The following is a 24,715-nucleotide window of genomic DNA, read 5'->3' as shown; positions in this document are numbered from 1 at the left end:
CTGAGAGGATGGTGTGATTTGGAACAAGTGGTTTGAGATGGGAATTAGTAGGAAAACAAAAGATAATTCAGCATATTAAGGATCAGTAGAGAGTAGGGTATTTGAGAAAAGAGTAGGGCAGAGTAGTGATATTGGCTTGTTTCTGTAATGTCTCAACAATTAGGATGCTATAGAATTCTGCTTCATGGAAGTAAAGTCAAGACCTTGACATTAATGATCATAAAGTTGCCCTGAAATGCCTTAAATTTATTTCCTCAGGATTCCAGAAATTTCATGTTGCATTTAAGATTGGCAAAGAAACCCATTCAGGACTTAAGATAGCTCACAGCAGCATTCCTTATAGTGTGGTAATTTCTGGGTCTCCTCTGTGGAGACTCTCAGCTCATCTAGGGGCCTATTGCTGTGATTGGGAGCCTAGGATCTTGTGGCAAGCCAGTCTCCTTCCTGACTGAGACTTGGACTGTTCATCTGGAGCAGGGGTAGGCAAATTGGTTATGGTGGATAGCTGGTCAGACCACGCAGACCTCAGTGAAGAGCCTGTAGAATGTCAGGGCTCAGAGAGGCAGAAAATGTTCAGATTCTCCTCCTCTGGAGACCTGGCAGGAAGCCAGACAAAATTTTGGAGCTAGTCCAGCAAATAAACGACATGCTTCTTTTAGGCAGTTAACTCCTTGGTTTCTGAATCCCACACATATACTGTATTTCCCTCTCTTTGTTCTTCATGTATGGAGTGTCTATCTTCCCACCTATTTAGTAATCCCTAGTCCTTCTCAGGTTTTGTTAGTACTTGCCGCCAGAGGATAAGTGACAGCTTAAACTCCTTGTCTCAGGTAGTGATAAATGAATCCTTATCAACAATCTACCTAGTTTTCTTCTTTCCATTCTTCTCTGACTTGTTATGGTAATTCTTGCTACTTCTGTTCATGTATTTCTTGATTTTCAGTGTTGTCATCTGGTTGGGAGATTTGAACTATAGGCTTTGCATGCCTGATGCCAATGAAGTAAAGGGTCTTATAAACAAGAATGACCTTCAGAGACTCTTGAAGTTTGACCAGGTGAGTAAATTTTCATTTTATGGGTATGTTCCTAGATGGCAGATAAAATTGTTAGGTTTATGAGATATAGGTATGGGAGGTGTGTCTTACTCTAGGAATTGATGGAAAAGTCTCATTGTCTTGGGAAAACAGTGTGACTAGCAATGCAGTGAATGCACACAAGGTTTGTAGTGCTTTTATTGAACACCTGCATAGGAGGAGGAGAGATAAAAAGCAAATATAACATTTGTTCATTGTCTTTATCAAGAAGAGATTTCAGAGATTTATATAAAATAAGTTGGAGAATGGGTGGGGTTAATTGGAGACCACTTCCTGGAGGAAGTGGGCCTTCAGCTATGTTGATGTGGTTTGGCAGATGGGACAGGGAAAGTTGCTCTATGATTACTTGGCAGGCTTAGTAACAGCATGGAGGTAAAAGAGGGAGGCCCTGTGAGGGGATTGGGAAGAACAGAAGTTTGGGATAAATAGCAGAGACTGTGGTCTAATGGGAACTGATTGAGAAGTTGGGGCTGGCTAGCTTATAGATGTTTAAACCTGTGGGAAAAGCATTGATTCGGTAACATTTATATAAAACTTGCTATTCAGTTTTTCTGTAAATTTGCCTTGGAACCTGGCACATGACTTGAATTTTTACTTAAGCTTATGAATATTGGTTGCTAAAAGTGAACACTTTTATGGAGGGAAGAAAACGTTTCAACTTGATTTTAATGTCTTTAAGTCCTTATGAAACCTTTTTTGACCTTCAGACATAGTAAAAATGTAGGAGTTTTGCAGTAGAATGGTGGGGTGTTTTTTTTATAGTGAGTCTTTTTTGGCTCTATTTTTCTTCATATTGAGGTCATCTGGCTAATGTCTTTGCATTTCTTCCTCTGTCATATTTCCAAAGGGGGTACAGTTGTAATAAATTTTGAGTCTTATGTAATTCTGGTAAAGTATTTGAAAGAGGATAACTTTCAAAACGATCCTTAACTATTCACTGAATTTGGCTTTTGGAATTATCCATTCAACATTTGTGTGCTTTTTTAAAAAATTAAAATTGTGCTAGATGATTCCTGTCCAACTTCAGAGAAAGATTATTCTTATTTCATTTTCCCATTTTACCCAACCACTGTTTTTAAAAATTATTTTAATGTTTATTTATTTTTGAGAGAGAGAGAGTGAAAGTGAAAGTGCAAGGGAGGAGCAGAGAGAGAGGGAGACACAGAATCTGAAGCAGGCTCCAGGCTCTGAGTTGTCAGCACAAAGCCTGATGCAGGGCTGGAACTCCCCAACGGCGAGATCATGACTTGAGCCTAAGTCGGATACTTAACTGACTGAGCCACCGAGGCACCCCACCCAACCACTATTAGCAATAAAAAATTAGTGATGTGCTCATAATGAGCATCCTATCTGTGGGTGAGTTTAGATGTCATGGGAATGGCAAGATTTAATTCATAAGGTACAGAAATTTTATTTATGTATTCTGACAGTTGCAAAGGCTATGGAACTCAATATTTAGAAATTGTTGATCAGCCTGATTATCACTTGTATTAAGATGGTGTTACCCTGCTTATGTGATGCTTCTATCTCTAGCTTAATATTCAGCGCACACAGAAAAAAGCTTTTGCTGACTTCACTGAAGGAGAAATCAAGTTTATCCCCACTTATAAGTATGACTCTAAAACAGACCGATGGGATTCCAGGTAAAGTAACAAGAACCTCATCACAGAATAGGTTCAGGCCTGGTATTATTTCTGTCCCTCCATATTGGTGAATGGCTAGGAATTTTTTAGGTCATACCAGAGGCATATGTAAAGACCTAATGGCTCAGTGCTGTTACAGAAGAGTTTTTAATGCGTGTGTACTCACAGGTGAGTTTATCTTAAGAAAGTATTATTCCTATTGAAATTTTACAGGCTGTCTGCAGTGCCTTATTTCTGTCGTCTCAACAGATTTCCTGAGATTTTACCTTCCCAACCCCCCTCCCCATTTCCTTATCTACTGTCCTATTCTCACTGTTTTATCCAAATTGTTTCTCAACTCTTCAACTCTGAACACCAGAAATTGAGTCACAAAAGGTTCTTCCAGCACAGTGATTCTCATTCCTGATCACACATTAGAATCTACTGGGGGACTTTTAAAAATACTGATGCCTGGGAGTGCATTGCTGTTAGCGCAGTCGGCTTTGGATCCTCTTTCCCATACCCCCTCTGCCCCTCCCCTGCTTGCATGCTCCCTCTTTCTCAAAGGGAAATAAAACATTTAAAAAATACTTATACCTGGGCCCAACCTCTACAACTGCCAGAGACAGCTAAGATCCATTGCCTAGGGAGGCCCTTTGATTTCCTGATTACCCCCAGTTAAGTCCCCCTGTCAGTATGTTCCTGCGAACTGTTTGCCTTCTACTTACTGTCTCTTTGTTTCCTATGGCATCCTAGCTGGCTGAGCCCAGAAGCTTGAAAGAGAAGGAAAAGCTCTGGGCAGATTCAGCTTCCTTAGACTCAGAGAGAGCACTAGGATGGGGTGGAGAGGGGTCTACATTTCTGTGCTCTGAGCAAACTGGTCAGTAAGTGAAAAGTGACACCCATGGATCTTGTACACCTCACCTTATTTCTTCCACTCACCTGACTTGAGAGTCAATTGAAGAGCTACTGATAAGAACTTAAGTGTGTCACCTAGTGGCTCAGGTATACAAGGTGTTACTTATTTTAATTGAATGATGAATAGGTTTTTTCCCTACCCTTGGTATTCTGTGGGCTGTTATATGTTCAGACTTGCATGCTTAGATGTTAGTTCATCTCTATTTGAAGAAGCTAGTCATGAAAGTCCAGGTTTAAAAGGAGAAATCTCTAGTTATTTCCAGAAATTAAGCCCAGTCTAGGAATATACCATTGGATTTTTAGATTCTTACTAGTTGTCTATCTGTTGTGAAATGTCATTGCAATTCATAGAGCAAAGTGTTCTGAGTATAATCCTGGTCTTCTGAGGATATTTTAAGAAGGTGCTATTATATTTTCCCCTTGGGCAACATTGTTAAAGAGGTAATGCTAATTTGGGGAGCACTGTTTATTCATTCATTACATAACTAATCATTGAGCACCTGCTTTGCACAAGATACTGTGCTAGGAGTTGGGGATTCAGTGGCAAACAAGCAGACACAGACCCTTTAGAGAGTTTGCAATATAGTAGGGAATATTGTAATTGGGATCATTAGGGAAGGAGAAGCATTTATCAAGACGGCGTAACCCTGGTCTAAACCAGTGTGGTAAGTATTACATTGTTGTGTGGTATGTTCCCTTCATAATTCCTTTCTTTATTTGCAGTGGGAAATGTCGGGTTCCAGCCTGGTGTGACCGGATTCTTTGGAGAGGAACAAATGTTAATCAGCTTCATTATCGGAGTCACATGGAACTGAAAACCAGTGACCACAAGCCTGTTAGCGCCCTCTTCCATATTGGGGTAAACACTTGTTTGTTCATTTATTTGTTTGTAGGTAAAGTATCGTAGAGCATCATTTAGATTCAGAACAGATCAGTAGTTCAGTGAGCCAAAAATGTTACCATAACCAAATAATTATTTGCAACTTTGAGAAATTAGTGCCCCCAGCCATCCTAAATGCTGTCCATTTGGTTCTTAATGTGCTAGGCCTTTTAGTGACACAGATGTTTCTTATGCTGCAGAATGGTTAGGTAGTAACCTTACCTCCTAAAGCTGTTATACATAAGGAAGAGTTACAAGCTAGGTTTTAAAGAATAAGTAGATAGATAGTAAGGAGGGGAAGGCCTGGGAGAGAAGTTCCAGATGGAAGGGTGGGGACAGCAGGAACAAAGGCATAGACTGATCTGCATACAACCAAATCTATATATATTAGCTTAAAAGGCATATTGTCAGCTGTACTATTAGTGAAGTTTTCCTGTTCAGGAGCACACGTTTTAAATTTTCTTTAACTCTGTTGCATCCTAGGCTGGATTAATGGCCAGTTATTTAATTTTTTGGTCTGTGTTGTGAGTAGTTTTTGTTTTCACATGGTATTTTCTAGCTGTGTGTTAATAGTATGCAGGTTATATCTTGGGATCTTGTTGATTTAATTTATTACAGCTACTACATTTAGATGATTTCTTGTAGATTTCCCAGACCTACAGTCATGTAATCTGTCAGAATCTATATTAGTTCAGTGCTTATAGTGTGGACTTTACAGATAGACTGCTTAGATTTGCATCCTTGTTCAACTACTACCTAACCATGTAACCATGGAAAATTTATATAACAGCCCTGTGGCTCATTTTCCTCCTCTATAAAATGGGGACAACAGTGGTACTACTTATGGGGATTAATGAGTTAAGACATGCAAAGAACATAATAGGGTAAATTTCTTTCCTTTGTGTATATGTTGATTCTTTTTGCTTCTCAGATAGATTATCCCTGAACATGTCTTATCCTTCTGTCTTTAAAAAAATTTTTTTAATGTTTTATTTATTTTTGAGAGAGAGAGACAGCATGAACAGGGGAGAGTCAGAGAGAGAGAAAGACACAGAATCTGAAGACAGGCTCCAGGCTCTGAGCTAGCTGTCAGCACAGAGCCCGATGTGGGGCTCGAACCCACCAACCATGAGATCATGACCTGAGCTGAAGCCAGATGCTTAACCAACTGAGCCACCCAGGCGTCCCTGTCCTTCTGTCTTAAAGGGAAATGACTTTGGGGTATTTCCTTTATATACAAAGTTACTTCTTGGCCTTAGAATAATCTGAAGCAACTGTGACCTAATTTTTGTCCATTTTGAAATTTTTAAATAATATTAAGTCTTTCTCAAATAATAGCTAGTATGTACCAAGAACTGGGATCGGCAGTTTACACATATCTCATTTACTCCTCACAACAGTGCTATGAGTTAAATATTTCTCATTTAACAAATGAGCAAATAGAGAACTAATGAGTTTAAATAACTTCTTTAAGAGCATTCATCTAGAGGGGCACCTGGGTGGCTCAGTCAATTAAGCGTCTGACTTCGGCTTAGGGCATGATCTCGCAGTTCGTGAGTTTCAGTCCCACGTTGGGCTCTGTGCTGACAGCTCAGAGCCTGGAGCCTGCTTCAGATTCTGTGCCTACCCTGCTCATGCTCTGTCTCTCTCTCTTTCTCTGTCAATAATAAATAAATGTTTTTTTTTTTTAAAAGAGCATTCAACTAGAAGGAGAACTAAGATTTAAATCTTGTCTCTTTAACTCCCAAGCCTACAGATGTTCTTCCCACTAACCCCACAATGCCTCTATAGTCACAAAGTACTTCTATACTAGATAAACCTTTAGATAATGTTTCTAGCCCACCTAATTTCTACTCTGTACTTGTGAGCTGCCCTGTTTTCTTCATTTGAATTTTCTTAATTCATTTTTTTTTTTTTCTAAATGTTTTATTTATTTCTAAGAGAGAGAGAGAGAGACAGCGTGAACAGGGGAGGGTCAGAGAGAGAGGGAGTCACAGACTGAAACAGGCCCCAGGCTCTGAGCTGGCAGTCAGCACAGAGCCCGACGCGGGGCTCGAACCCACGAACCGTGAGATCATGACCTAAGCGAAAGTCGGACGCTTAACCGACTAAGCCACCCAGGCGCCCCTCTTAATTCATTTTTAAAAGGATGTCTTTCCCCAGACACTAACCTTTTTGGTTTAATCAGCTATGCTTGGCTTTTTTGTTTGTATTTCTTTTCAGAACCTTGGAATATTTGTAATATTCCACACATATTAATCCAGAGCTCCCAGCAGGATATTTAAAAATTTCCATGCTTCCTGTGTATTTTTGTGTATCTTTAATAAATGTCTACCTTTCTGGTTTTTAATACTACTTAAATTATGCAAGAAATAAAAGTGCTTTCCCTTTAAAAAAAAATGTTTTAGGCAAAATTTACAGGTAAGGCTGAAATTCTTTAATCCCTGTTTCACTCCCACCTTTGTCCCAAACCCCCACTTCTCAGCCAGGCCAACTACCATTATGAATATGTCTTTCTAGACCAGTACATTCCAATAGGTCTTTCTGTGATGATGGAAATGTTAAAGATCTATCTTGTCTAGTACAAAAGCTACTAGCTTCAGGTGGCTATTGATCACTTGAAGTGTGGCTAGTGAGACTGAGAGAGATGAATTTTCAATTTTATTTAATTTGAAGTAATGTAAATCTTAAAGCTATCAGCACAGAGCCTGAAGTGGGGCTTGAACCTACCAACTGTGAGATCATGACCTGAACCAAAGTCGGCCACTTGACTGACTGAGCCACCCAGGTACCCCTAGAGTATTGTTTTATATATTGGTGCATATATCATAAATGGTCATACCGTATGTGTTGGTCTGCAGTTTGCTTTTTTAAAAAAAATTCAGTGGCATCTCAGTGGCTCAGTGGTTGAGCGCCCGACTTCAGCTCAGGTCATGATCTCAAGCTTTGTGGGTTCGAGGCCCATGTCAGGCTCTGTGCTGACAGCTGACAGTGCCTCCCTTTCTCTGCCCCTCCCCAACTCACATTGTGTCTCTGTCTCTAAAAATGAATAAAGGTTAAAAAATGTTTTTTTATTCAGTGGTGTGTCTTAGAGAGCTACCCACGTTAATACATAAAGATCTAGCTCATTAATCATCTAATTCATTCTTTTTTTTTAATTTCTTCTTAATTTTTTTTAGTGTTTATTTTTGAGTGAGAGTGAGAGAGAGATACAGAGCATGAGGAGGGGAGGGGCAGACAGAGAGGGAGACACAGAATCCAAAGCAGGCTCCAGGCTCTGAACTGTCAGCCCAGGGCCCGACGCGGGGCTTGAAATCACAAACGGTGAGATCATGACCTGAGCCAAAGTCAGCCGCCCAACTGACTAAGCCATCCAGGGACCCAAACTAATTCATTCTTAATTCCTGATTTTGTTGGTAATTTCCTTTTCTAAAGTGGGTGTATCAGGTGGTGAATTCTTACAGATTTTCCCCTTCATTATCCTTGATGTCCCATTAAGGGGTATCATCATGATAACTCACTGAGAAAAGCTTCGAGTTTATTGAGTTAGCCACCCCATATTTTGGTCTCTTGGGCATGCTATGATTAGAGGCTTTAAGAAATCACATCATATTTTTACCACCATGGTCATCAATGACTTAACAAAGGGACCAAGTGCTCAGTGGCCAGTTAACTTTAGAAGACTTGCTGTGGGCTGGCTGCATTGGTTCTCAGACTTAGGTACACAGAGAAATTGCCTAGAGAGCTTTTTAAAAATGCAGTAGGCCAAAGCATCTGCATTATTTTGACCTACCTGAATTAATCCTGCTGCGTACCTGGTATTTTGGAAAGGGTCTTACGCTAGAGGTCCAGATACAAGAATTGGATACAGTTGTGCATACAACTGTGGCAGTGAGCAACTTAGCTGATCTTTTTCGATATTCTCAATGATCCGAAGAATAATCTTTACTTTACTAATCTTTACTTTACTTTAGCCTGGCTGGTTGTTGTGAAAAGATGACATGTATAAAATACTTCATGAAATGTAAAGTTGTAAAATTTTATAAAAATATTTAAAATATAAAATTCCTCTTAATACTATAATATGGACCCTGGTGACACTAGCGATTGCTTGGTCCTCAGTTCTCTAAGATTTATGGTTTACATATGTACAAACTTCCCAGTTGTTGAGATCTTTGGCTCAGCTTTGATGCTTTTATTTTCCACATTTGATTTACAGCCTCTGCTACATGCATCAGTCTTTTTTTTTCCTTGACATGGAATTTGTGAAGTTCTTTTTCTAAAAAGAAACCACAACCTCAATAAGTTAAAATGCTATGTTAATTATATTCATTTTTGGCATTGATTTGTATGAAGTTTAATAGTGAAAAAAAACCACAGCTATTTCAGGAAGCTGAAAGCACTGTGTCACATGGGAAAATTTTTTGATCTGTTAGTCAAGGTGATTTGTTTGTTGTCATGCTTGTACCCTAATCTAGGGCATTTTGTATTGGTTCTTCTCTAAAATAACCATAGGATCTACTTACTAACATGCATTTATCATTATATAATCTGTGCACTGACATTATGATTCTTGGCATTGTGCATAGCAGCTAATAAAATTAAATGCTTTAATCATTTTTTTAAAATGTTTTATCTATTTCTGAGAGAGAGAGAGACAGCGTGAGTAGGGGAGGGTCAGAGAGAGAGGGAGATACAGAATCTGAATCAGGCTCCAGGCTCTGAGCTGGCTGTCAGCACAGAGCTGGACGCGGGGCTCGAACCCACGAACTGTGAGATCATGACCTGAGTTGAAGTCGGATGCTTAACTGACTGAGCCACCCAGGCGCCCCACTTTAATAATTTTTTTTGCTGTTTCAGTGCTTTGATCATTGTTAGAAACAGTAGTAGGTATGTTTTGACACTTATTTTGTGCAATGCAGGAAATAATTTTTACCATAATTGTCACATTTCCTCACCACCAAATAACTTAACAATGGAGCAAGAAAATATTCTTCCCAAATATTACTGCCAAGCTTCTTAGCACAGAGGTTTAACTTTTCCAGGAAGCTAACCAATTAACCTTACTTTACCATAAAGTGTGTAATGCTGAAATGCTTAGTTTACTTTATATTTGTTTTAGTAACGTTTAAAAAATTATTAGGTTCTTAGAGATTCAAGCTGAGAGCATAGGAGACTAAAATAAGGATCTGTTTTCTTTGAGGTACAAATTGTGGATGGAGTGATATTTCAGAAAGTGTTTGAGGATGTTGTTTGCACCACAGTTTTTATTTATTTATTTAATAGTTTATTGTCAAGTTGGTTTCCATGTAACACCCAGTGCTCATCCCCACAAGTGCCCTCCTCCATGCCTATCACCTCCTTTCCCCCCCTCCTCTCCACTACTATTTTCCCCTCTTCTTCCCCCCAACGGTCCTCCATTAAGTTCCTCCTAATCCTCCTATATGTGCAAACATATGGTATCTGTCCTCTGCTTGACTTATTTTGCTCAGCATAACACCCTCAAGTTCCATCCATGTTGCTACACATGGCCAGATTTCATTCTTTCTCATTGCCTTGTAGTATTCCTTTGTTTAGATAAACCACATCTTCTTGATCCATTCGTCCTTTGATGGACACTTAGGCTCTTTCCATGTTTTGGCTATTGTTGAGAGTGCTGCTATGAACATTGGGGTACATGTGCTCCTATGCATCAGCATTTCTATATCCCTTAGGTAAATTCCTAGCAGTGCTATTGCTGGGTCCTAGGGGAGTTCTATTGTTAATTTTTTGAGGGACCTCCACACTGTTTTCCAGAGGGGCTGTACCAGTTTACGTTTCCACCAACAGTGTAGGAGGGTGCCCGTTTCTCCACATCCTCGCCAGCATCTAGAGTCCTTTGATTTGCTCATTTTAGCCACTCTGACCGGCGTGAGGTGGTATCTCAGTGCACCACAATTTATTTTAAATGATTGCTGTAAGAACCCATTTTGAATTGTTAGGTATAATCTCAAAGGAAGATGAGCTAGGGGCATGGAAGACTGAAAAGGGTTTGCTTTCTTTCAGGTAAAGGTTGTGGATGAACGGAGGTATCGGAAAGTGTTTGAAGATATTGTACGCATCATGGACAGAATGGAAAATGACTTCCTTCCTTCCTTGGAGCTCAGCAGGAGGGAGGTGAGCAAAAATACATGGCTTCCCCATGTACTGCCCATCGTGGTCAGTACAGGGGAAACCATGATTGTTAGATAAAGCAACACAGCAAAGTGGTGAAAACCATGTGTGCTGAAGTCAAACTGCCTCCATTCTGATTCAAGCACTGTCATGTAGTAGATGTATGACCAGTGGCACGTGTCTGACTCTCTCAGAGCCACACTTTCCTTTTCTGGTTAAAGGGGTGGTTGTGAGGATCACATGAGTTAATACATGTGAAGCTCTTTAAACCATGCTTGGCACAAAGTAAGCCCTCAGATGTTAGCCACTCTTACTGAGTATTTCAGAGTTGCTGGTTAATTCATATCTCAGGAACTAGGACTTGGTCATGACATGAATGTCCTGATCCAAGGTTGGGTTATCCTCTGAGGATCTCAGGAACAATCCGAGTGGTCCAGAGAAGTAGCAAGAGCTGCCTAATTCCTCTTCTGCTGCTGTGAGTAGAATAACAAATGAGAGGGCGTGGCATACAGCCAGCTCAGTTGGTAAAGGCATACAGACAGCACTTGCACACCTGGTCAATAATAATTACCTTATTCTTTATTCATATTCCCTATGGAATAATCCAACTGACTGACTTCCCCTACTAGTGATGCATGTTTGTGTCTGTCTGTTATTCCCCAGTTTGTGTTTGAGAATGTGAAGTTTCGGCAACTACAAAAGGAGAAGTTCCAGATCAGCAACAATGGACAGGTTCCCTGCCATTTTTCTTTCATCCCTAAACTTAATGACAGCCAGTACTGCAAGCCATGGCTTCGGGCTGAACCTTTTGAGGGCTACTTGGAGCCAAGTGAGTTGTCCCTTTACCATTGTCTCTGCTTGCAATGCATCCTCTCCCCCTGGCTCCCACCCCTTCCTCTGTTTAACTTCATGTTTTCTAACCACATGTCTCTTACTTTCACTGTCATTATATTGGGGAGACCTCTTTTGTGTGTCCAGTCTTTCCTTCATCACCTGATGACTTTTTAGAGGACACTTCTTCTGTTGGTTCTCATCTCCTTTTGCTTTTCCTCCATAAGTTTCTGTTATCATGTGTCATTTCTTATATTTCAGATGAGACCGTGGACATTTCCCTTGATGTATATGTCAGCAAAGACTCTGTGACCATCCTGAACTCAGGGGAAGATAAGATTGAAGATATTCTAGTTCTTCACCTGGATCGAGGCAAAGATTACTTCTTGACCATTAGTGGAAATTACCTCCCAAGTTGCTTTGGTACATCCTTAGAGGCTTTGTGCCGAATGAAAAGACCAATCCGAGAAGTTCCCGTTACCAAACTCATAGACTTGGTAAGAAACATCCTAAGACACAGAACTTCTCTAGATATAATTTTCACAATACTTAAGTGATGTACTCATTGTTTCTGGGCTTTTTCTTTCACTGGGTTCGGGGGAATGGTCAAGTGATAAATAAGAGCAAAAATGTCACTTTACTCTAGCTCTACTTTCATTAGATTCAGCCTTGAAGGAAAGAAGAGAAAGTAATCTGTAATTGGCTCTTGTCAGGAATATAATAGATAGTACTATGTTCACTGAATTAGATTAAAGACTCCCTTCTTAAAAAATCTAATGCTTTTTTGTTATGCTCTTCATAATTTAAGTCACTTTTGTATAAATTAGTCTGTGTATAAGGTACAGTAAGTGGGGGGTGCAGTATTATCCTCATTAAACACATGAGAAAACTGAGGCACGAGGTAATAACTTGCCAAAAGTAGAATAAATTAGCAATGAATCTATCCCCCAGACTTTCTGACTCCCAGTCTAGTAACTCCTTCTAGTAACTTGTATCACCATATCTAATCCCAAACGTGGCTGCAGATTGCAGCCCAGACCTGTAAATGAACCTCATAATCCCCAGGGGTCTTTAAACAAGTACAGATTCTTCCCTCTGTTCACGTCTGGCCATGGAAGGACAGTCTCAGAGTGCAGAGCTTAGGAACCTGCATTTTATCAGCATCCCACATGATTATAATGTGCACTGAAGTTTGCTGCATGTTTAATGGGGCTCACTTAAGATAGGGAAGCAGTAGGATTACCCTTCCCTGACTCCAAGCTATAATAGCAGTGCCCTTATATAGGAAATGCTTACTAACTTCTATAACATAAATTGATATAATAACAAGTTCATCCTGTTAAGAACCTTTCTTCTAAATAAAAATACTGCTGGATTTGTGTGCAGACCTCTTTGGGCTATAAAAGTATGCTTTTGGTCTTTTACCAAGAAAAATGAGGTGATGTGGCAGCCATACTTTATCACTACTATTACTATTCATGTTGATGCTCTCAGCCTCACCCGAGCAGTGATGTTATCATCTAGCGAGGAGGACTAGACTAGCGGGCAGACTGCTGGCTTGTGTGATTTGTTCTGTTGCCATGGAATTGTTTTAGCTATGACTCAGATGACAGATTAAAACACTTGAGTCCAGTCCTAGCATTCTTTCTTGGAATTATACTTGTTTCCCTAGAGCCCTCATGACTGGGTGTATTACCTCTGTTTGAAAGAGAACCATTTTCTTTGGAAATTCACATCCTTACCTTCTCTTATTTTTTAATGATACTTATTTTTTACTTTCACCATCACATTCTGTCTTTCCAATTGAGTATTTACTGTTTAGGATATATTCTAAATGAAGTTTCCCCTTTTTTCCCTGCCCCATTCCTTCCATCCTAAATATCATTTCCCAGCTTTCTTTTTCCCAACTTTTAATTATGAAAGTGGCAAATATGCAGAAAAATGGAAAGGACAGTACAATGAGCCCCCACATGCCTTACATAAAATAGACATGCTTTTTTTTTTTTTTTTGCTGTACCATCTGAAATTAAGTAGTGTTATGTCACTTCATTGGTGAACACCTTAGTCTGCCTCTCTTTTTAAAAAACTTTAAAAAAAATTTTCAATGTTTATGTTTGAGAGAGACAGAGACAGAGCATGAGCAGGGGATGGGCAGAGAGAGAGGGAGACACAGAATCCAAAGCAGGCTCCAGGCTCTGAGCTGTCAGCACAGAGCCTGACGTGGGGCTCAAACCCACGAACCATAAGATCATGGCCTGAGCCGAAGTCGGACGTTAACCAACTGAGCCCGAGCCGAAGTCGGACCTTAACCAACTGAGCCCTTAAAAGGGCTCCTACAGGGGCACCTGGGTGGCTTAGTTGGTTAAGCGTCCGACTTTCACTTAGGTCATGATCTCGCGGTTCATGGGTTCGAGCCCCGCGTCGGGCTCTGTGCTGACTGCCAGCTCGGAGCCTGGAGCCTGTTTCAGAGTCTGTATCTCCCTCTCTCTCTCTGACCCTCCCCTGCTCACGCTGTGTCTCTCTCTCTCTCCTAGAAATAAATAAAAATATTTAAAAATAAAAATAAAAAAAAAATAAAAGGGCTCCAACGGGAGCTTAAAAGCACCGACAGGTGCCCCTTAAAATTTTTTTAAAATGTTCATTTTAGAGAGAGAGAGAGAGAGAGAGAGAGTTTGAGTGGGGGAGGGGCAGAGAGAGAGGGAGACACAGAAAACAAAGCAGGCTCCAGGTTCCAAGCTGTCAGCACAGAGCCCAACACAGGGCTTGAACACATGAACCGTGAGATCATGACCTGAGCTGAAGTGTAAAATTATCTGTACCCTATTTGTAGTATCTTCCCCACTGTGTTTTTTTTTAATGTTTTTTTTATTTATTTCTGAGAGAGAGAGAGACAGTATGAGCAGGGGAGGGTCAGAGAGAGAGGGAGATACAGAATCTGAAACCGGCTCCAGGCTCTAAGCTAGCTGTCAGCACAGAGCCCGACACGGTGCTCAAACCCACAAACCATGAGATCATGACCTGAGCTGAAGTCGGACGCTTAACCGACTGAGCCACCCAGGCACCCCTTCCCACTGTGTTTTGACTTGATTTTGACCTTCTGCAATGCTTTCTTAATGTTTGTTCATATTTGTTCCAAGACCCAACATGATATTTCACATCCTATCAGATGATGCTATTAATAATGATACCTATTATGTTTTATTGTATTATTTACTCCAAAATATTGGTGAAACCAGAAATGATTTCAGTGCCTATGTTGACTTTCATGTACCGCTTCAGAAAAATTCTTGTGCCATACCCTCTTTCCACCAAATGCGGAATGAAATACTGGCATAAATCCTTTTCATTCTTCTTGCCCTACTAGAATAGTTGGAATTAGCACAAGTGACAGAGGAAAATTTGTTTGTAATCATGTTTATTCTTTTCCAGAATAAAGATAGACATTTCTAGTTTCTTAACTAGCACATAATCATCAATATTTATTCATTACACATTGAATACAAAGTATTAATGGAGTTTATGTGGGTTCCTGCAATTAAGTGGTGATGGAAGTTTACTTATATATACAATATGGCTAAATTCTAAATAATGGTTAATAGGAAATTTGGTTAGAGATACTGTAAACATAAGTTACTTTTTAAAAAAAATTTTATATTTTATTTATTTTTGAGACAGAGAGAGACAGAGCATGAGTGAGGGAGGAGCAGAGAGAGAGAGGGAGACACAGAATCCGAAACAGGCTCCAGGCTCTGAGCTGTCAGCATAGAGCCGGATGTGGGGCTCAAACCCACGAACCATGAGATAGTGACCTGAGCCGAAGTCAGACGCTTAACCAACTGAGCCACCCAGGCGCCCCAAACAGTAGTTACTTTTACTGGCTAAAGTCCAGTGTATTTAGTAAGTCAATATTTTGGAGAGGCATTTGTAATGAGAGTTGTGGAGCTTATAATTTGTATTAACAATAGATTCCTTTCCTGTGTTGTTTACTCAAGCCTTATATGTTATAAAAGCTTATTGATTAACCAGCTAATTTCTATAAAGATCAATCTCAGAACCAGCCTATTTTGGCTTTAATGCATATTTGATTCATGTAACATTAATATTACTAGAAACAAGTTCAGCACATAAGAATAAAGTGTGACTAGAAGAGTGATTTGGGTTTCATCATAGAAGTATTTTGAGTTAAGTCCAAGCATTCAAGAAATATGTATTAACATAATTGGGTGAACTTGTCTTCCAGGTATAAGGAACATCACGGATAAATGTTAGAAGTTAAAAGCAGAGGAACCTAGGTGGCTCAGTCAGTTAAGCATCCAAGTCATGATCTCAGTTTAGGCCTTGAACTCAGGGTCATGAGTTCAAGCCCCATGTTGGGCTCCATACTGGGCGTGGTGCCTACTGTAAAAAAAAATGGTGGAAGCAAAAAGACCAGGTATGAAAAATTATAGGATTTCCCTGGGAAGGGGCACCTGGGTGGCTCAATCAGTTAAACATCCAACTCTTGATTTTAGCTCAGGTCATGATGTCACAGTTGGTGAGATCAAGCCTCAAGTCAGGCTCTGTGCTGACAGTATGGATTTGCTTGGGATTCTCTCTTTCTTTCTTTGTCTCCCCTTCCCGCACTTGTGTGTATGTGTGTTCTCTCTCTCTCTCTCTCTCTCTCCCCCTCCCTCCCTCTCCCTCCCTCCCTCCAAATAAATAAATAAGCTTAAAAAAGAGATTTCCCTGGAAAGAGTGAAGAGTAAAGGAAAAAGTGTGAGGCTGATTGGATAGGTTAGGAGCAGAGGATAGAAAGTCTTGAAGTCAACAGATGAATTTATGCTGGAGCAGAGGGCATTTACAACTATCAGAAGACTTTCATGGGTAGTGTAAGGTTGTAAATTGACATATTTGGAGGAACCGTTTGGTGTTGCTTATAGATTGGGCTAATGGATAGACCAGGTTTGAACTTACCAGATATGGTTAAAGGTTTTACTTGTAGTTACAGAGACACAAAAGGTTGAGGGATGAATGGACAGACTGTATTTGCTTGGGGACATGTTTATTAGAATGATATCAAAGTTGAAATAAAAAGAATAATGGTTTTTTCCCCAGTGATCTTTTCACTAAGTGTTTACTTCATCTTACTGATCAAGCACTCATTTCTTATCCTGATACATGTATGGTTTGTGTTTCTTCTTTTTATATTTCATTGGAATTAATCCTTTGTAGAAATTTGATATCCATTCAGTTTTCTGCTTTTTATTTTTTTATTTTTTATTTTTAAAGTTTATTTTTGAGAGAGAGAGAGAGAGTGCATAAGCAAGGGAGGGGCAGAGAGAGGGAGAGCAAGAATCCCAAGTAGGGTTTGTGCTTTCAGTGCAGAGCCTGACATAGGGCTTGAACTCATGAACCATGAGATCATGACCTGAGCTGAAATCAAGAGTCGGGCACTTAACCAACTGAGCCACCCAGGCGCCCCTTTGCTTTTTATTTTTAAATTTGAATCTGCCTCTAAATGACTGTTTAACATGATCTTAGCTACATTTACTACTGGCACAGTTCCTCTAAGGATGAGTGTTGGAGTGAAGAATGATTTGCAGTGCGTTTGTAGCATGCCAGTGTTGTCCCACTGGGGAATCTGAATTAGGTTCCTTTTTTAAATGTAACCAGTGCAGGGGCCCCTGGGTGGCCCAGTTGGTTAAGGGTCCAACTTCAGCTCAGGTCATAATCTCACAATTCGTGGGTTCAAGCCCCGTGTGGGACTCTGTGCTGACAGCTCAGAGTCTGGAGCCTGCTTCAGATTTTGTGTCTCCTCTCTTTGACCCTCCCCTGCTCTCTCTCTCTCTCTCTCTCACACACACACACACACACACACTCTTTCTCTCTCAAAAATGAATAAACATTTAAAAATTTTTAATGTAATCAATGCATTGCCTTTTGTAGAGAGAGGGCAAGTCAGTTGAACTAAGTGATGATAAGCAACAACTACCTTAGGAGTATGCTGTTTATTAGTGAAGGCTATGTAGTGTTTCTGTTTTCAGAATTGAGCCTAGTGTTGAAATAAATGTTACTTACATCTACTATATGTCTGTAGCCAGAGAGGTAAACTCTCAGTATAAATGTGCTGCCCCACCAGTGTCTAATCAAAGTCCTTTTGATTCTTCTTTCAGAGTTTTCTCTTCTATCTATTTATGTAAAAAATATATTATTTTCCCGTAATTAAAATGTTTACTCTCTCCTTTTTGACCTACTTTGATAACATCTTAACATTCCCCTTTGCCTCTGTTGCTGCTCGTTCATTTTTCCTCTTCAGGGCTGTCAGACTGATCTTTCTATATATAGCTTTGAGTCCTGTCACTTCCTTGCTTAAAGGTAGTCAGTGGCTCCCCCATGCCTACTAACTACAATGCAATTTGCTTTACCTGTCATTCAAGTTCACCAAAAAGTCTGACTTTAGCATTCTTTTTTATATTTCCCACTACTTTTCTCAACATCCCCCCATGCTCTCTGCAGAACAGATGACCACCTTTTCCCTACTCTTACCTTACGATTTACCTTCTCTGAATTTTTGTCCCTTCCACTTGTAGTGCCCTCACTCCATCTCTACTCTTTAAAATCCTATGAATCTTTTAAGGGCTAGTTAGGTCCCATCTTCATTGTGAAAAGTCCCCTGACAGCCCTAGCCTAAAGCTGTCTCCTTCTTTTGAACCCCTTTGCTTGTTTTTCATAGTAACCATTTATTGAGAATGCCTCTATGTGAATTATAACAATATCAGGCTATAAATTCTGGGACTTCTTACCCCAACTCAATTGCAAACCCAAATCAGGGACCATATCATTCCCTTCTATAGCCTCCTTTTTCATCCATCCCCCAGCGTCCCTCAAAGGCATGCCTTGCTTGAAGAAAACTGCTTTGAGGGCCTGGTTTGAGAGGTTAGTGTATAAAAACTCTGCCTAGTTTTACTCATTGTATCATGTGGCATGTATTCATGGGAGGAAAAAAGAGAGAAGTCTGTTAGGCAGGTTCTACTGTTTCCTAATAAGTAGTCCTGAATTTGAAAAAAGGTTGTGCTCCAAAATTGTGTTAAATTAGATGTTTGGCACTCAGAATTTAACTTTTAAATTAAAAAAAATACTATAATTACAATACTATAAATATTGTATACTTCATAAAACAGTATTACTCTGATTATTTTTATCTCATTTTATATGTGGTATTTAAAAGTCTAGGTAAACCTACAAGAGGCTGTTTAATCCATAATGTGTCTAATAATAGTAAAAAACTTACCCACTATATATATATATATATATATATATATATATATATATAAAACAGTTGTTTGGTGGAAATGCATTTAGCATTACCATTTGGAACATCAGAGAGCACACAATCCCCTACCTCCAGCCTCCTGCATGTCTCTCATAGTAAGATCAGGGGTCCTCCTTTTACTGTCAGACATGAGATGTGTGATTTATACTCGGGTTCTTGGTGGCCCATGGCAGCACTGGAAGGATTCCAGCTGGGAGTAGCTGGGGACGTGCTGGCATACTGCACTACCAGTGCCCTGCCATGCCTGGCGTTGAGGCTGTTTCCTTGTCCCTACAAAGTAAATATCATTATCCCTGTTTTGGAGATGAAGAAACTGAGGCTTTATAAAATTTAGTAACTTGCCTAAGGTCTGTACAAAATTAATAGGAAGCAGAACAAAGATTTGTACCCAGGACTGTCTACCACTAGTGCCTGTACTCTCTCCACTAACCATGGTGCTTTGTTTCTCATGGTCTTTTTCACAGCCTTGCCCTGCCTCTTTGCCAGGAAGCAGCCAGATTGTATTTTTTGAGTTGTCTAGGGGACCATAGTGGTAAAGCTATATAGAGTCAGACCTGAGTTCTAATCCTGTACCTGCCACTTAATACCTAATAGTATGATCTTGGGCAAATAATTTAACCTGGCAGAGCCTCAGTTTCCTCATCTGTAAAATGGGAATAATATCTATTGTGCACACTTGTGCAGACTAAATGACATTGTATACGAGTACTTTATAGTTTTCAGTACATGGCAGATGCTCTCTAAGTGGTGGCAGTAGTTATTGTTGCTCTTGTTATTGGATTATAATAAGAGCACAGAAGACAGAGCTGATTAAAAAGATGCCTTCTTCCCTCTCCCTTGCTTCAGGTTTTTTCTCTTATACCATACAAGAAAACACAATAGGGGATAATAATGAGTCTTCTGGTCCACAAAGGTCTGAAATGAAATAAATTTACATTTCAGAGGGACTTCCATATTTGGGAAGTCTTGGGGCCTTTGAGGAGGGGAGTAGGTATGTGGTGAGCGAAAAGAGTGTGTGATACTGCTTAGGGTGAGAGGAATGGCAGGGAGAGGGGAGAAGCCAATTGTTCTCCTTCTGAATAGCCACTGTCAGACTCACAACCAAATTCGCCCATTGAGTGGCATTAGGATGACTTAGGAAGCCACATAGTGTAGCAGCAGGGCCTGCCTCCAGGAAGCACATGGAAAGGAGCTATCACTGGACATTTGGCCAGATCAGCTGGCAGCTGCCAAAGGACACAAAAGACTAGGACTGCACATTTATGTCTCTTGAGTGATAATCTCCATAAACTACATGAGCATTTAATATGTACAATAGAGAACTTTGCATATAGAGAAAACGTTCCATTTTCAACAATAATGATTTATTTGAAAAATTTACAGCTGTTTAAAGTGTATGTATCTAGCAAGCTAGTGAGTTCTAATAATACTGGTCTGTTTCTAATTCTGTAAATTAATTCTAATTTCTGTCTGTCAATGACTTTCTTTTCCTGCTCTGCTCTCAGGAAGAAGACAGCTTCCTAGAAAAGGTAATGCAATCCATTGGTGGTCATGTGTTTCCTGTGCTTAATTAACACTTAAGTGTGGTCCCTGGAATTTGTCCCTAATCTTTCCCATTTCAGAGACCTCTGACTCCACGAGAATCCACCAAAGTCCTGCCAGCTGTCTTTAAGTGTGTCTGAAGTATAAAAAAGATATTTATTACACTGGTGGTCATTGAGACCCAGTACATAAAAGCAATAGGACTCAAGTTTCCAAATTTGTATTTTTAAAATGAGAAGTAACTAAAGAGCTGTACTGATATATCTGAAATCTCATGAGGTGGAGCAGGGTACCACTTAGCTGTCCTCCATTTTTAATGATAGTAAAAGCAGAAGTGGATTTCTGTTGCATTAAGAGTGATATGAGGTTGTTGACAGTAGTGATTAATTACTGAAAGAATACACAGTTATACAGTTAAGAAAGAGCATAGAATTATAGAGCTGAACAAGAGCATGAGGGATCATCTGGTGTAGCTCTCTGCCTTCAGACAGGGTAAGGTATTTTTCCCCATTCTAATAGACAAGACAACCAAGGCCTAAGGTTGAAAAACTCACTAAAGTCATACTACTGCTCCTGACATCAGGGGTGTGGGGCAGAGAGCAGTAAAACCCATGTCTCCTGAATAACTAGTCAAGGAACCTAGTAAAGGGTGCCTGTAGTACTTTGCCACTTGTATCTTCAAGCTGGAGGGTGTCTGGCTCCACACAGGGCTATCACATAGAGAAATGTGGGCTTGAAAGCCATTCTTAAAGCAGTGTCACACAGCATATAACATCATCTCCCCATTTGGTGGAGTTTAATGCATTTTGATGGTGGGGATGGTGTACTGTTTTTCTGCATTAGTTATTAGCACTAAGGTTTCAAAGTTTACTTTATTTCCCCTTGAAAATTAGAGTTACCAGGATAATTGTGGACTTTTGAGAAAGTACTATTTTTTGTGCATGATCTTTTATTAGACTTCAGAAACACAAGTCTGACATTTCATATTATCGTGCATGAATTTGAAAATGGATAGTGGATGATGTATATAACCTATTGACATTTTTTTTTTTTGACATTTTATTAACCTTTTTAAACCACTAAGAATTGAGGCAGTTCTGCTTTCTGGCCTTTCCTTGTTAATAGCAGGCCATGATGTCTTTTCATCTCGGAGAGTGCCTTGTGTTGCCTTAATGCCTTAGTACAGGAAAAGCGCCAGTTGGATGTCAGATTTTTTAAAAAGTACATGAATCAGTGCTGAATAATTTATATATGGTAAGTTTGGAGGCATCTGCTAAATCTGTACATGTGTTGCATTTGGTTCAGAAAATGAGCAGAGTGCATTATGGACAGTGTTTTGGTTCAGATACCATGTGGATGCCTGGATTTAATACTTGCAACCAGAAAGAAGTTAGTGGATGAGCCCCTGATAAAGTTCTGGCAGCCACAGAGAACATGAATATCAAGTGATAGACTCCCAGGGAAAGAAAGAAAGGAAGCAAAATAGATGTGAAGAACATAGATTTTAAATGGTAACCAACTGTCATGTTCTTTTCTTCATTCTCTTAGAAAGGTACAGCAGCTTTACGAGGTCAGCAGTGCTGATTGAAGAACATAATGTTAAGCAAAGCCCTCATCTCTGCTCTAGTGTACACAGTCTCTGGAAGTAGTAAAATACTTTTATTTCCCATAAAGCAACATGGCTGGGGTTGGGCTGGAATTTACAGAATTTCCTAACGTTGCAAGTACACAATTTATAACCTTAAGCTGGAGAAGGGGGCAGATGCAAAGAATTGGTCACCATTTTCTCCACTAGGATTTTTCTGAAGGCTGCCCTCATAGGACTTAATCTATTTCAGACCCCTTTTTGATACAATTTATATTTGATTATATAAGCATAAGATAACTGCGTTTATGCCTCCAGCCATTTTCAAGTTCAGGTTTAGTTGTCACGTTTGGGTTTTTCTCTTAGATTCTTTCAGGAGAATCTAACAGAAAGTATAAAGATAACTAAAAGGGGTCATAGCCCTGAGAAATCTCTGCTGAGTTATTAATATAAAGAATAACTTCTGGACTCAGACCTGGAACTTTTCACAGTATTTTTGGCTCTTGGTATGCTGTATTCAGTTTACTATTTTTGGATCTAGAGGCTATGAGTTTTAGTGCCTTAAGATTAGACCTTCTAGAGATTATGCTAAGTGAAATAAGTCAGAGTGAAAGACAAATTCTGTAGGATGTTATATGCAGAATTCTAAAACAACAAACATGACGCAACAAACCCCCAAATACCACCAAACTCCTAGAAAAAGAGATCAGATTTGTGGTTACCAGAGGTGGCGGGGGGGGGGGGGGGGGGAGATGGGGGAAAATGGTCAAAGGGTCCAAACTTTTACTTTTCAAGTAAGTACTGCAGATGTAATATATAACACACTGACTATAGCTAACACTGTTGTACGATGTAGAAGACAGTTAAGAAAGTAGATCCTAAGAGTTTTCATGGGGAGGAAAAATTTCTTCTTTTCTTCGTATCTGAATGAGATGACAGGTGTTAATTAAACCTATTGTGGTAGTCATTTCACCAAATACATAAGTCAACCCATTGTGCTGTATACCTGAAACTCATACAGTGACATCTGTTAATTATTTCTCAATACAACTGGGAAAGAAAGGAAACTGATGTTAAAAATAAAGCAAAGTTTTTAGAAGTCGAAAAAAAAAAGACTTTCTATTGAGCCTGAAATATTCATGAATGTAGGTGTAATGTGGAGAATCGTTTTTAATTTCTGTGAACCAGAGAGCCTCATTTAAATCAACAATGAAAACTATAATTTTGTAGTAAGACCTGAAAGAATCATAAGTTAAAAGTCACCAAAAACCTAACTAGGTACTACTGTCTCAAAGTACTGTGTTGACCATTATAATTTAATGGTTCACAAGTCTCAGGCAGTATATATGCTCTGCCATGACTGTCACCCTTGAGAACATTTACAACACACAGTGCATCCAGTGATAAACATAATGAGCCCACATGGAATGCTTAATTGTTAAGCATCTAGAAGACAAGATCCTTTAACTGTGGGAATCAGTATCAAGTGCCTTCTGACCAGGACTGACCCCAGTGAGAAAAAATGAAGAATCTTAAGAGATGAAGATTGAATTGTACCTACATAAGCAGAATCTGGAGGACACTAAGTTACACACACATTTTTATTAAGACTGCTTTGATTCTCCTCCTTTTTCATCTTTTAGGAGAAATCCCTTTTGCAGATGGTTCCCTTGGATGAAGGTGCCAGTGAGAGACCCCTTCAGGTCCCCAAGGAGATCTGGCTTCTGGTAGATCACTTGTTCAAATATGCCTGTCACCAGGTAAGTAACTGTGGGCATGCCCTGCAACTTTGGAAGGTGTGTGAATCCGGTGGTAAATGATAATACTTCAGTCAGTATTGTGCTTGTAATTTTTCCAAACTATCTTCACAGAGCAGCACTATCAGATCATCTGGGCAGATGGAAGTATCCCTATTTACAGATACGAGAATTTGGAAGCATGCCAACTAAGTGATTTAGTTAAGACCACAGCCATAAGTGTAATGGTGGAGCCAAGCCCAAGCTAAGCATGCCTGTCTTCTGGCTACACACACTTTCCCCTAGACCACTGTGTACCTCGGTCTATAATGTGTGTTTCCCATCTCACATAGGTATTGCAGATTTTAAAGTCCAAAGCAAACTTCAAGCCCATTTCTTGAATTTGATTTTCATTTTTTAATCCTATGTAAAATATTAGCCACCCCCAACCCAACCCCCCAAAAGAAGAAATCTCTTGGGACTAAATCAAAGGAAAATGTTTTCTTACCTACTGAAGCATAACAACTCAAAAGCAAGGTTTGGTATGGGCATGCCATTTGCTGCTGCCCTAGCATTCCCTAGGAACAGGATTTGACTGTGGTTCAGTTGTTCGGACTCTGCCTTCTACTTGTCAGGAAGCTAGAAGTGGGAACACCTGGTCTCCCACTGTAGCCATCTAGTCCTCTGCCATATCAGATATAGGCTAAAACCTTTGAAGATCATTTTCTAGTTTGAAGTAACATTTCACATGGATTATACAGGTGATAAAGGGAAAACATGCCATTGTCATACCTCCATTCCTAATCACAAGTATGCACATTATGCTTCCATTTGCATCCTTCCACTTTCATGATCCCTGGGTAGTCTTCAGAACCTTAGGGCTGATTATCTTGCCTTGTTCCATTCGTTGTCACTTCTTTGGTAGGAGGACCTGTTCCAAACCCCTGGAATGCAGGAGGAGTTACAGCAGATCATTGATTGTCTGGATACTAGCATTCCTGAGACAATCCGTATCCTTTTTGACAAAGGGTTAGGAAGCTGG

General features: G+C 39.8%; 1 protein-coding gene across 5 annotated transcripts in view; it reads left to right on the top strand.

Moving 5' to 3' along the window:
- Positions 1 to 24,715, top strand: part of OCRL (OCRL inositol polyphosphate-5-phosphatase) — a 54,114-nt gene that overhangs the window by 24,465 nt on the left and 4,934 nt on the right. For all 5 annotated transcript variants that reach the window (XM_039250780.1, XM_039250775.1, XM_039250779.1 and 2 more), the window contains 9 exons: positions 944 to 1,055; positions 2,628 to 2,737; positions 4,358 to 4,493; positions 10,560 to 10,670; positions 11,331 to 11,496; positions 11,760 to 11,995; positions 20,316 to 20,339; positions 23,581 to 23,697; positions 24,599 to 24,683. In XM_039250780.1, the coding sequence (XP_039106711.1) occupies positions 944 to 1,055; positions 2,628 to 2,737; positions 4,358 to 4,493; positions 10,560 to 10,670; positions 11,331 to 11,496; positions 11,760 to 11,995; positions 20,316 to 20,339; positions 23,581 to 23,697; positions 24,599 to 24,683 (1,097 nt within the window). The remainder of the gene's footprint in view (positions 1 to 943; positions 1,056 to 2,627; positions 2,738 to 4,357; positions 4,494 to 10,559; positions 10,671 to 11,330; positions 11,497 to 11,759; positions 11,996 to 20,315; positions 20,340 to 23,580; positions 23,698 to 24,598; positions 24,684 to 24,715) is intronic.

Source organism: Hyaena hyaena, unplaced genomic scaffold, assembly GCF_003009895.1.
Source record: "Hyaena hyaena isolate Hyena2069 unplaced genomic scaffold, ASM300989v1 scaffold_383, whole genome shotgun sequence".
Lineage (NCBI taxonomy): Eukaryota > Metazoa > Chordata > Mammalia > Carnivora > Hyaenidae > Hyaena > Hyaena hyaena.
This window is presented reverse-complemented; position numbering and strand designations above follow the sequence as displayed.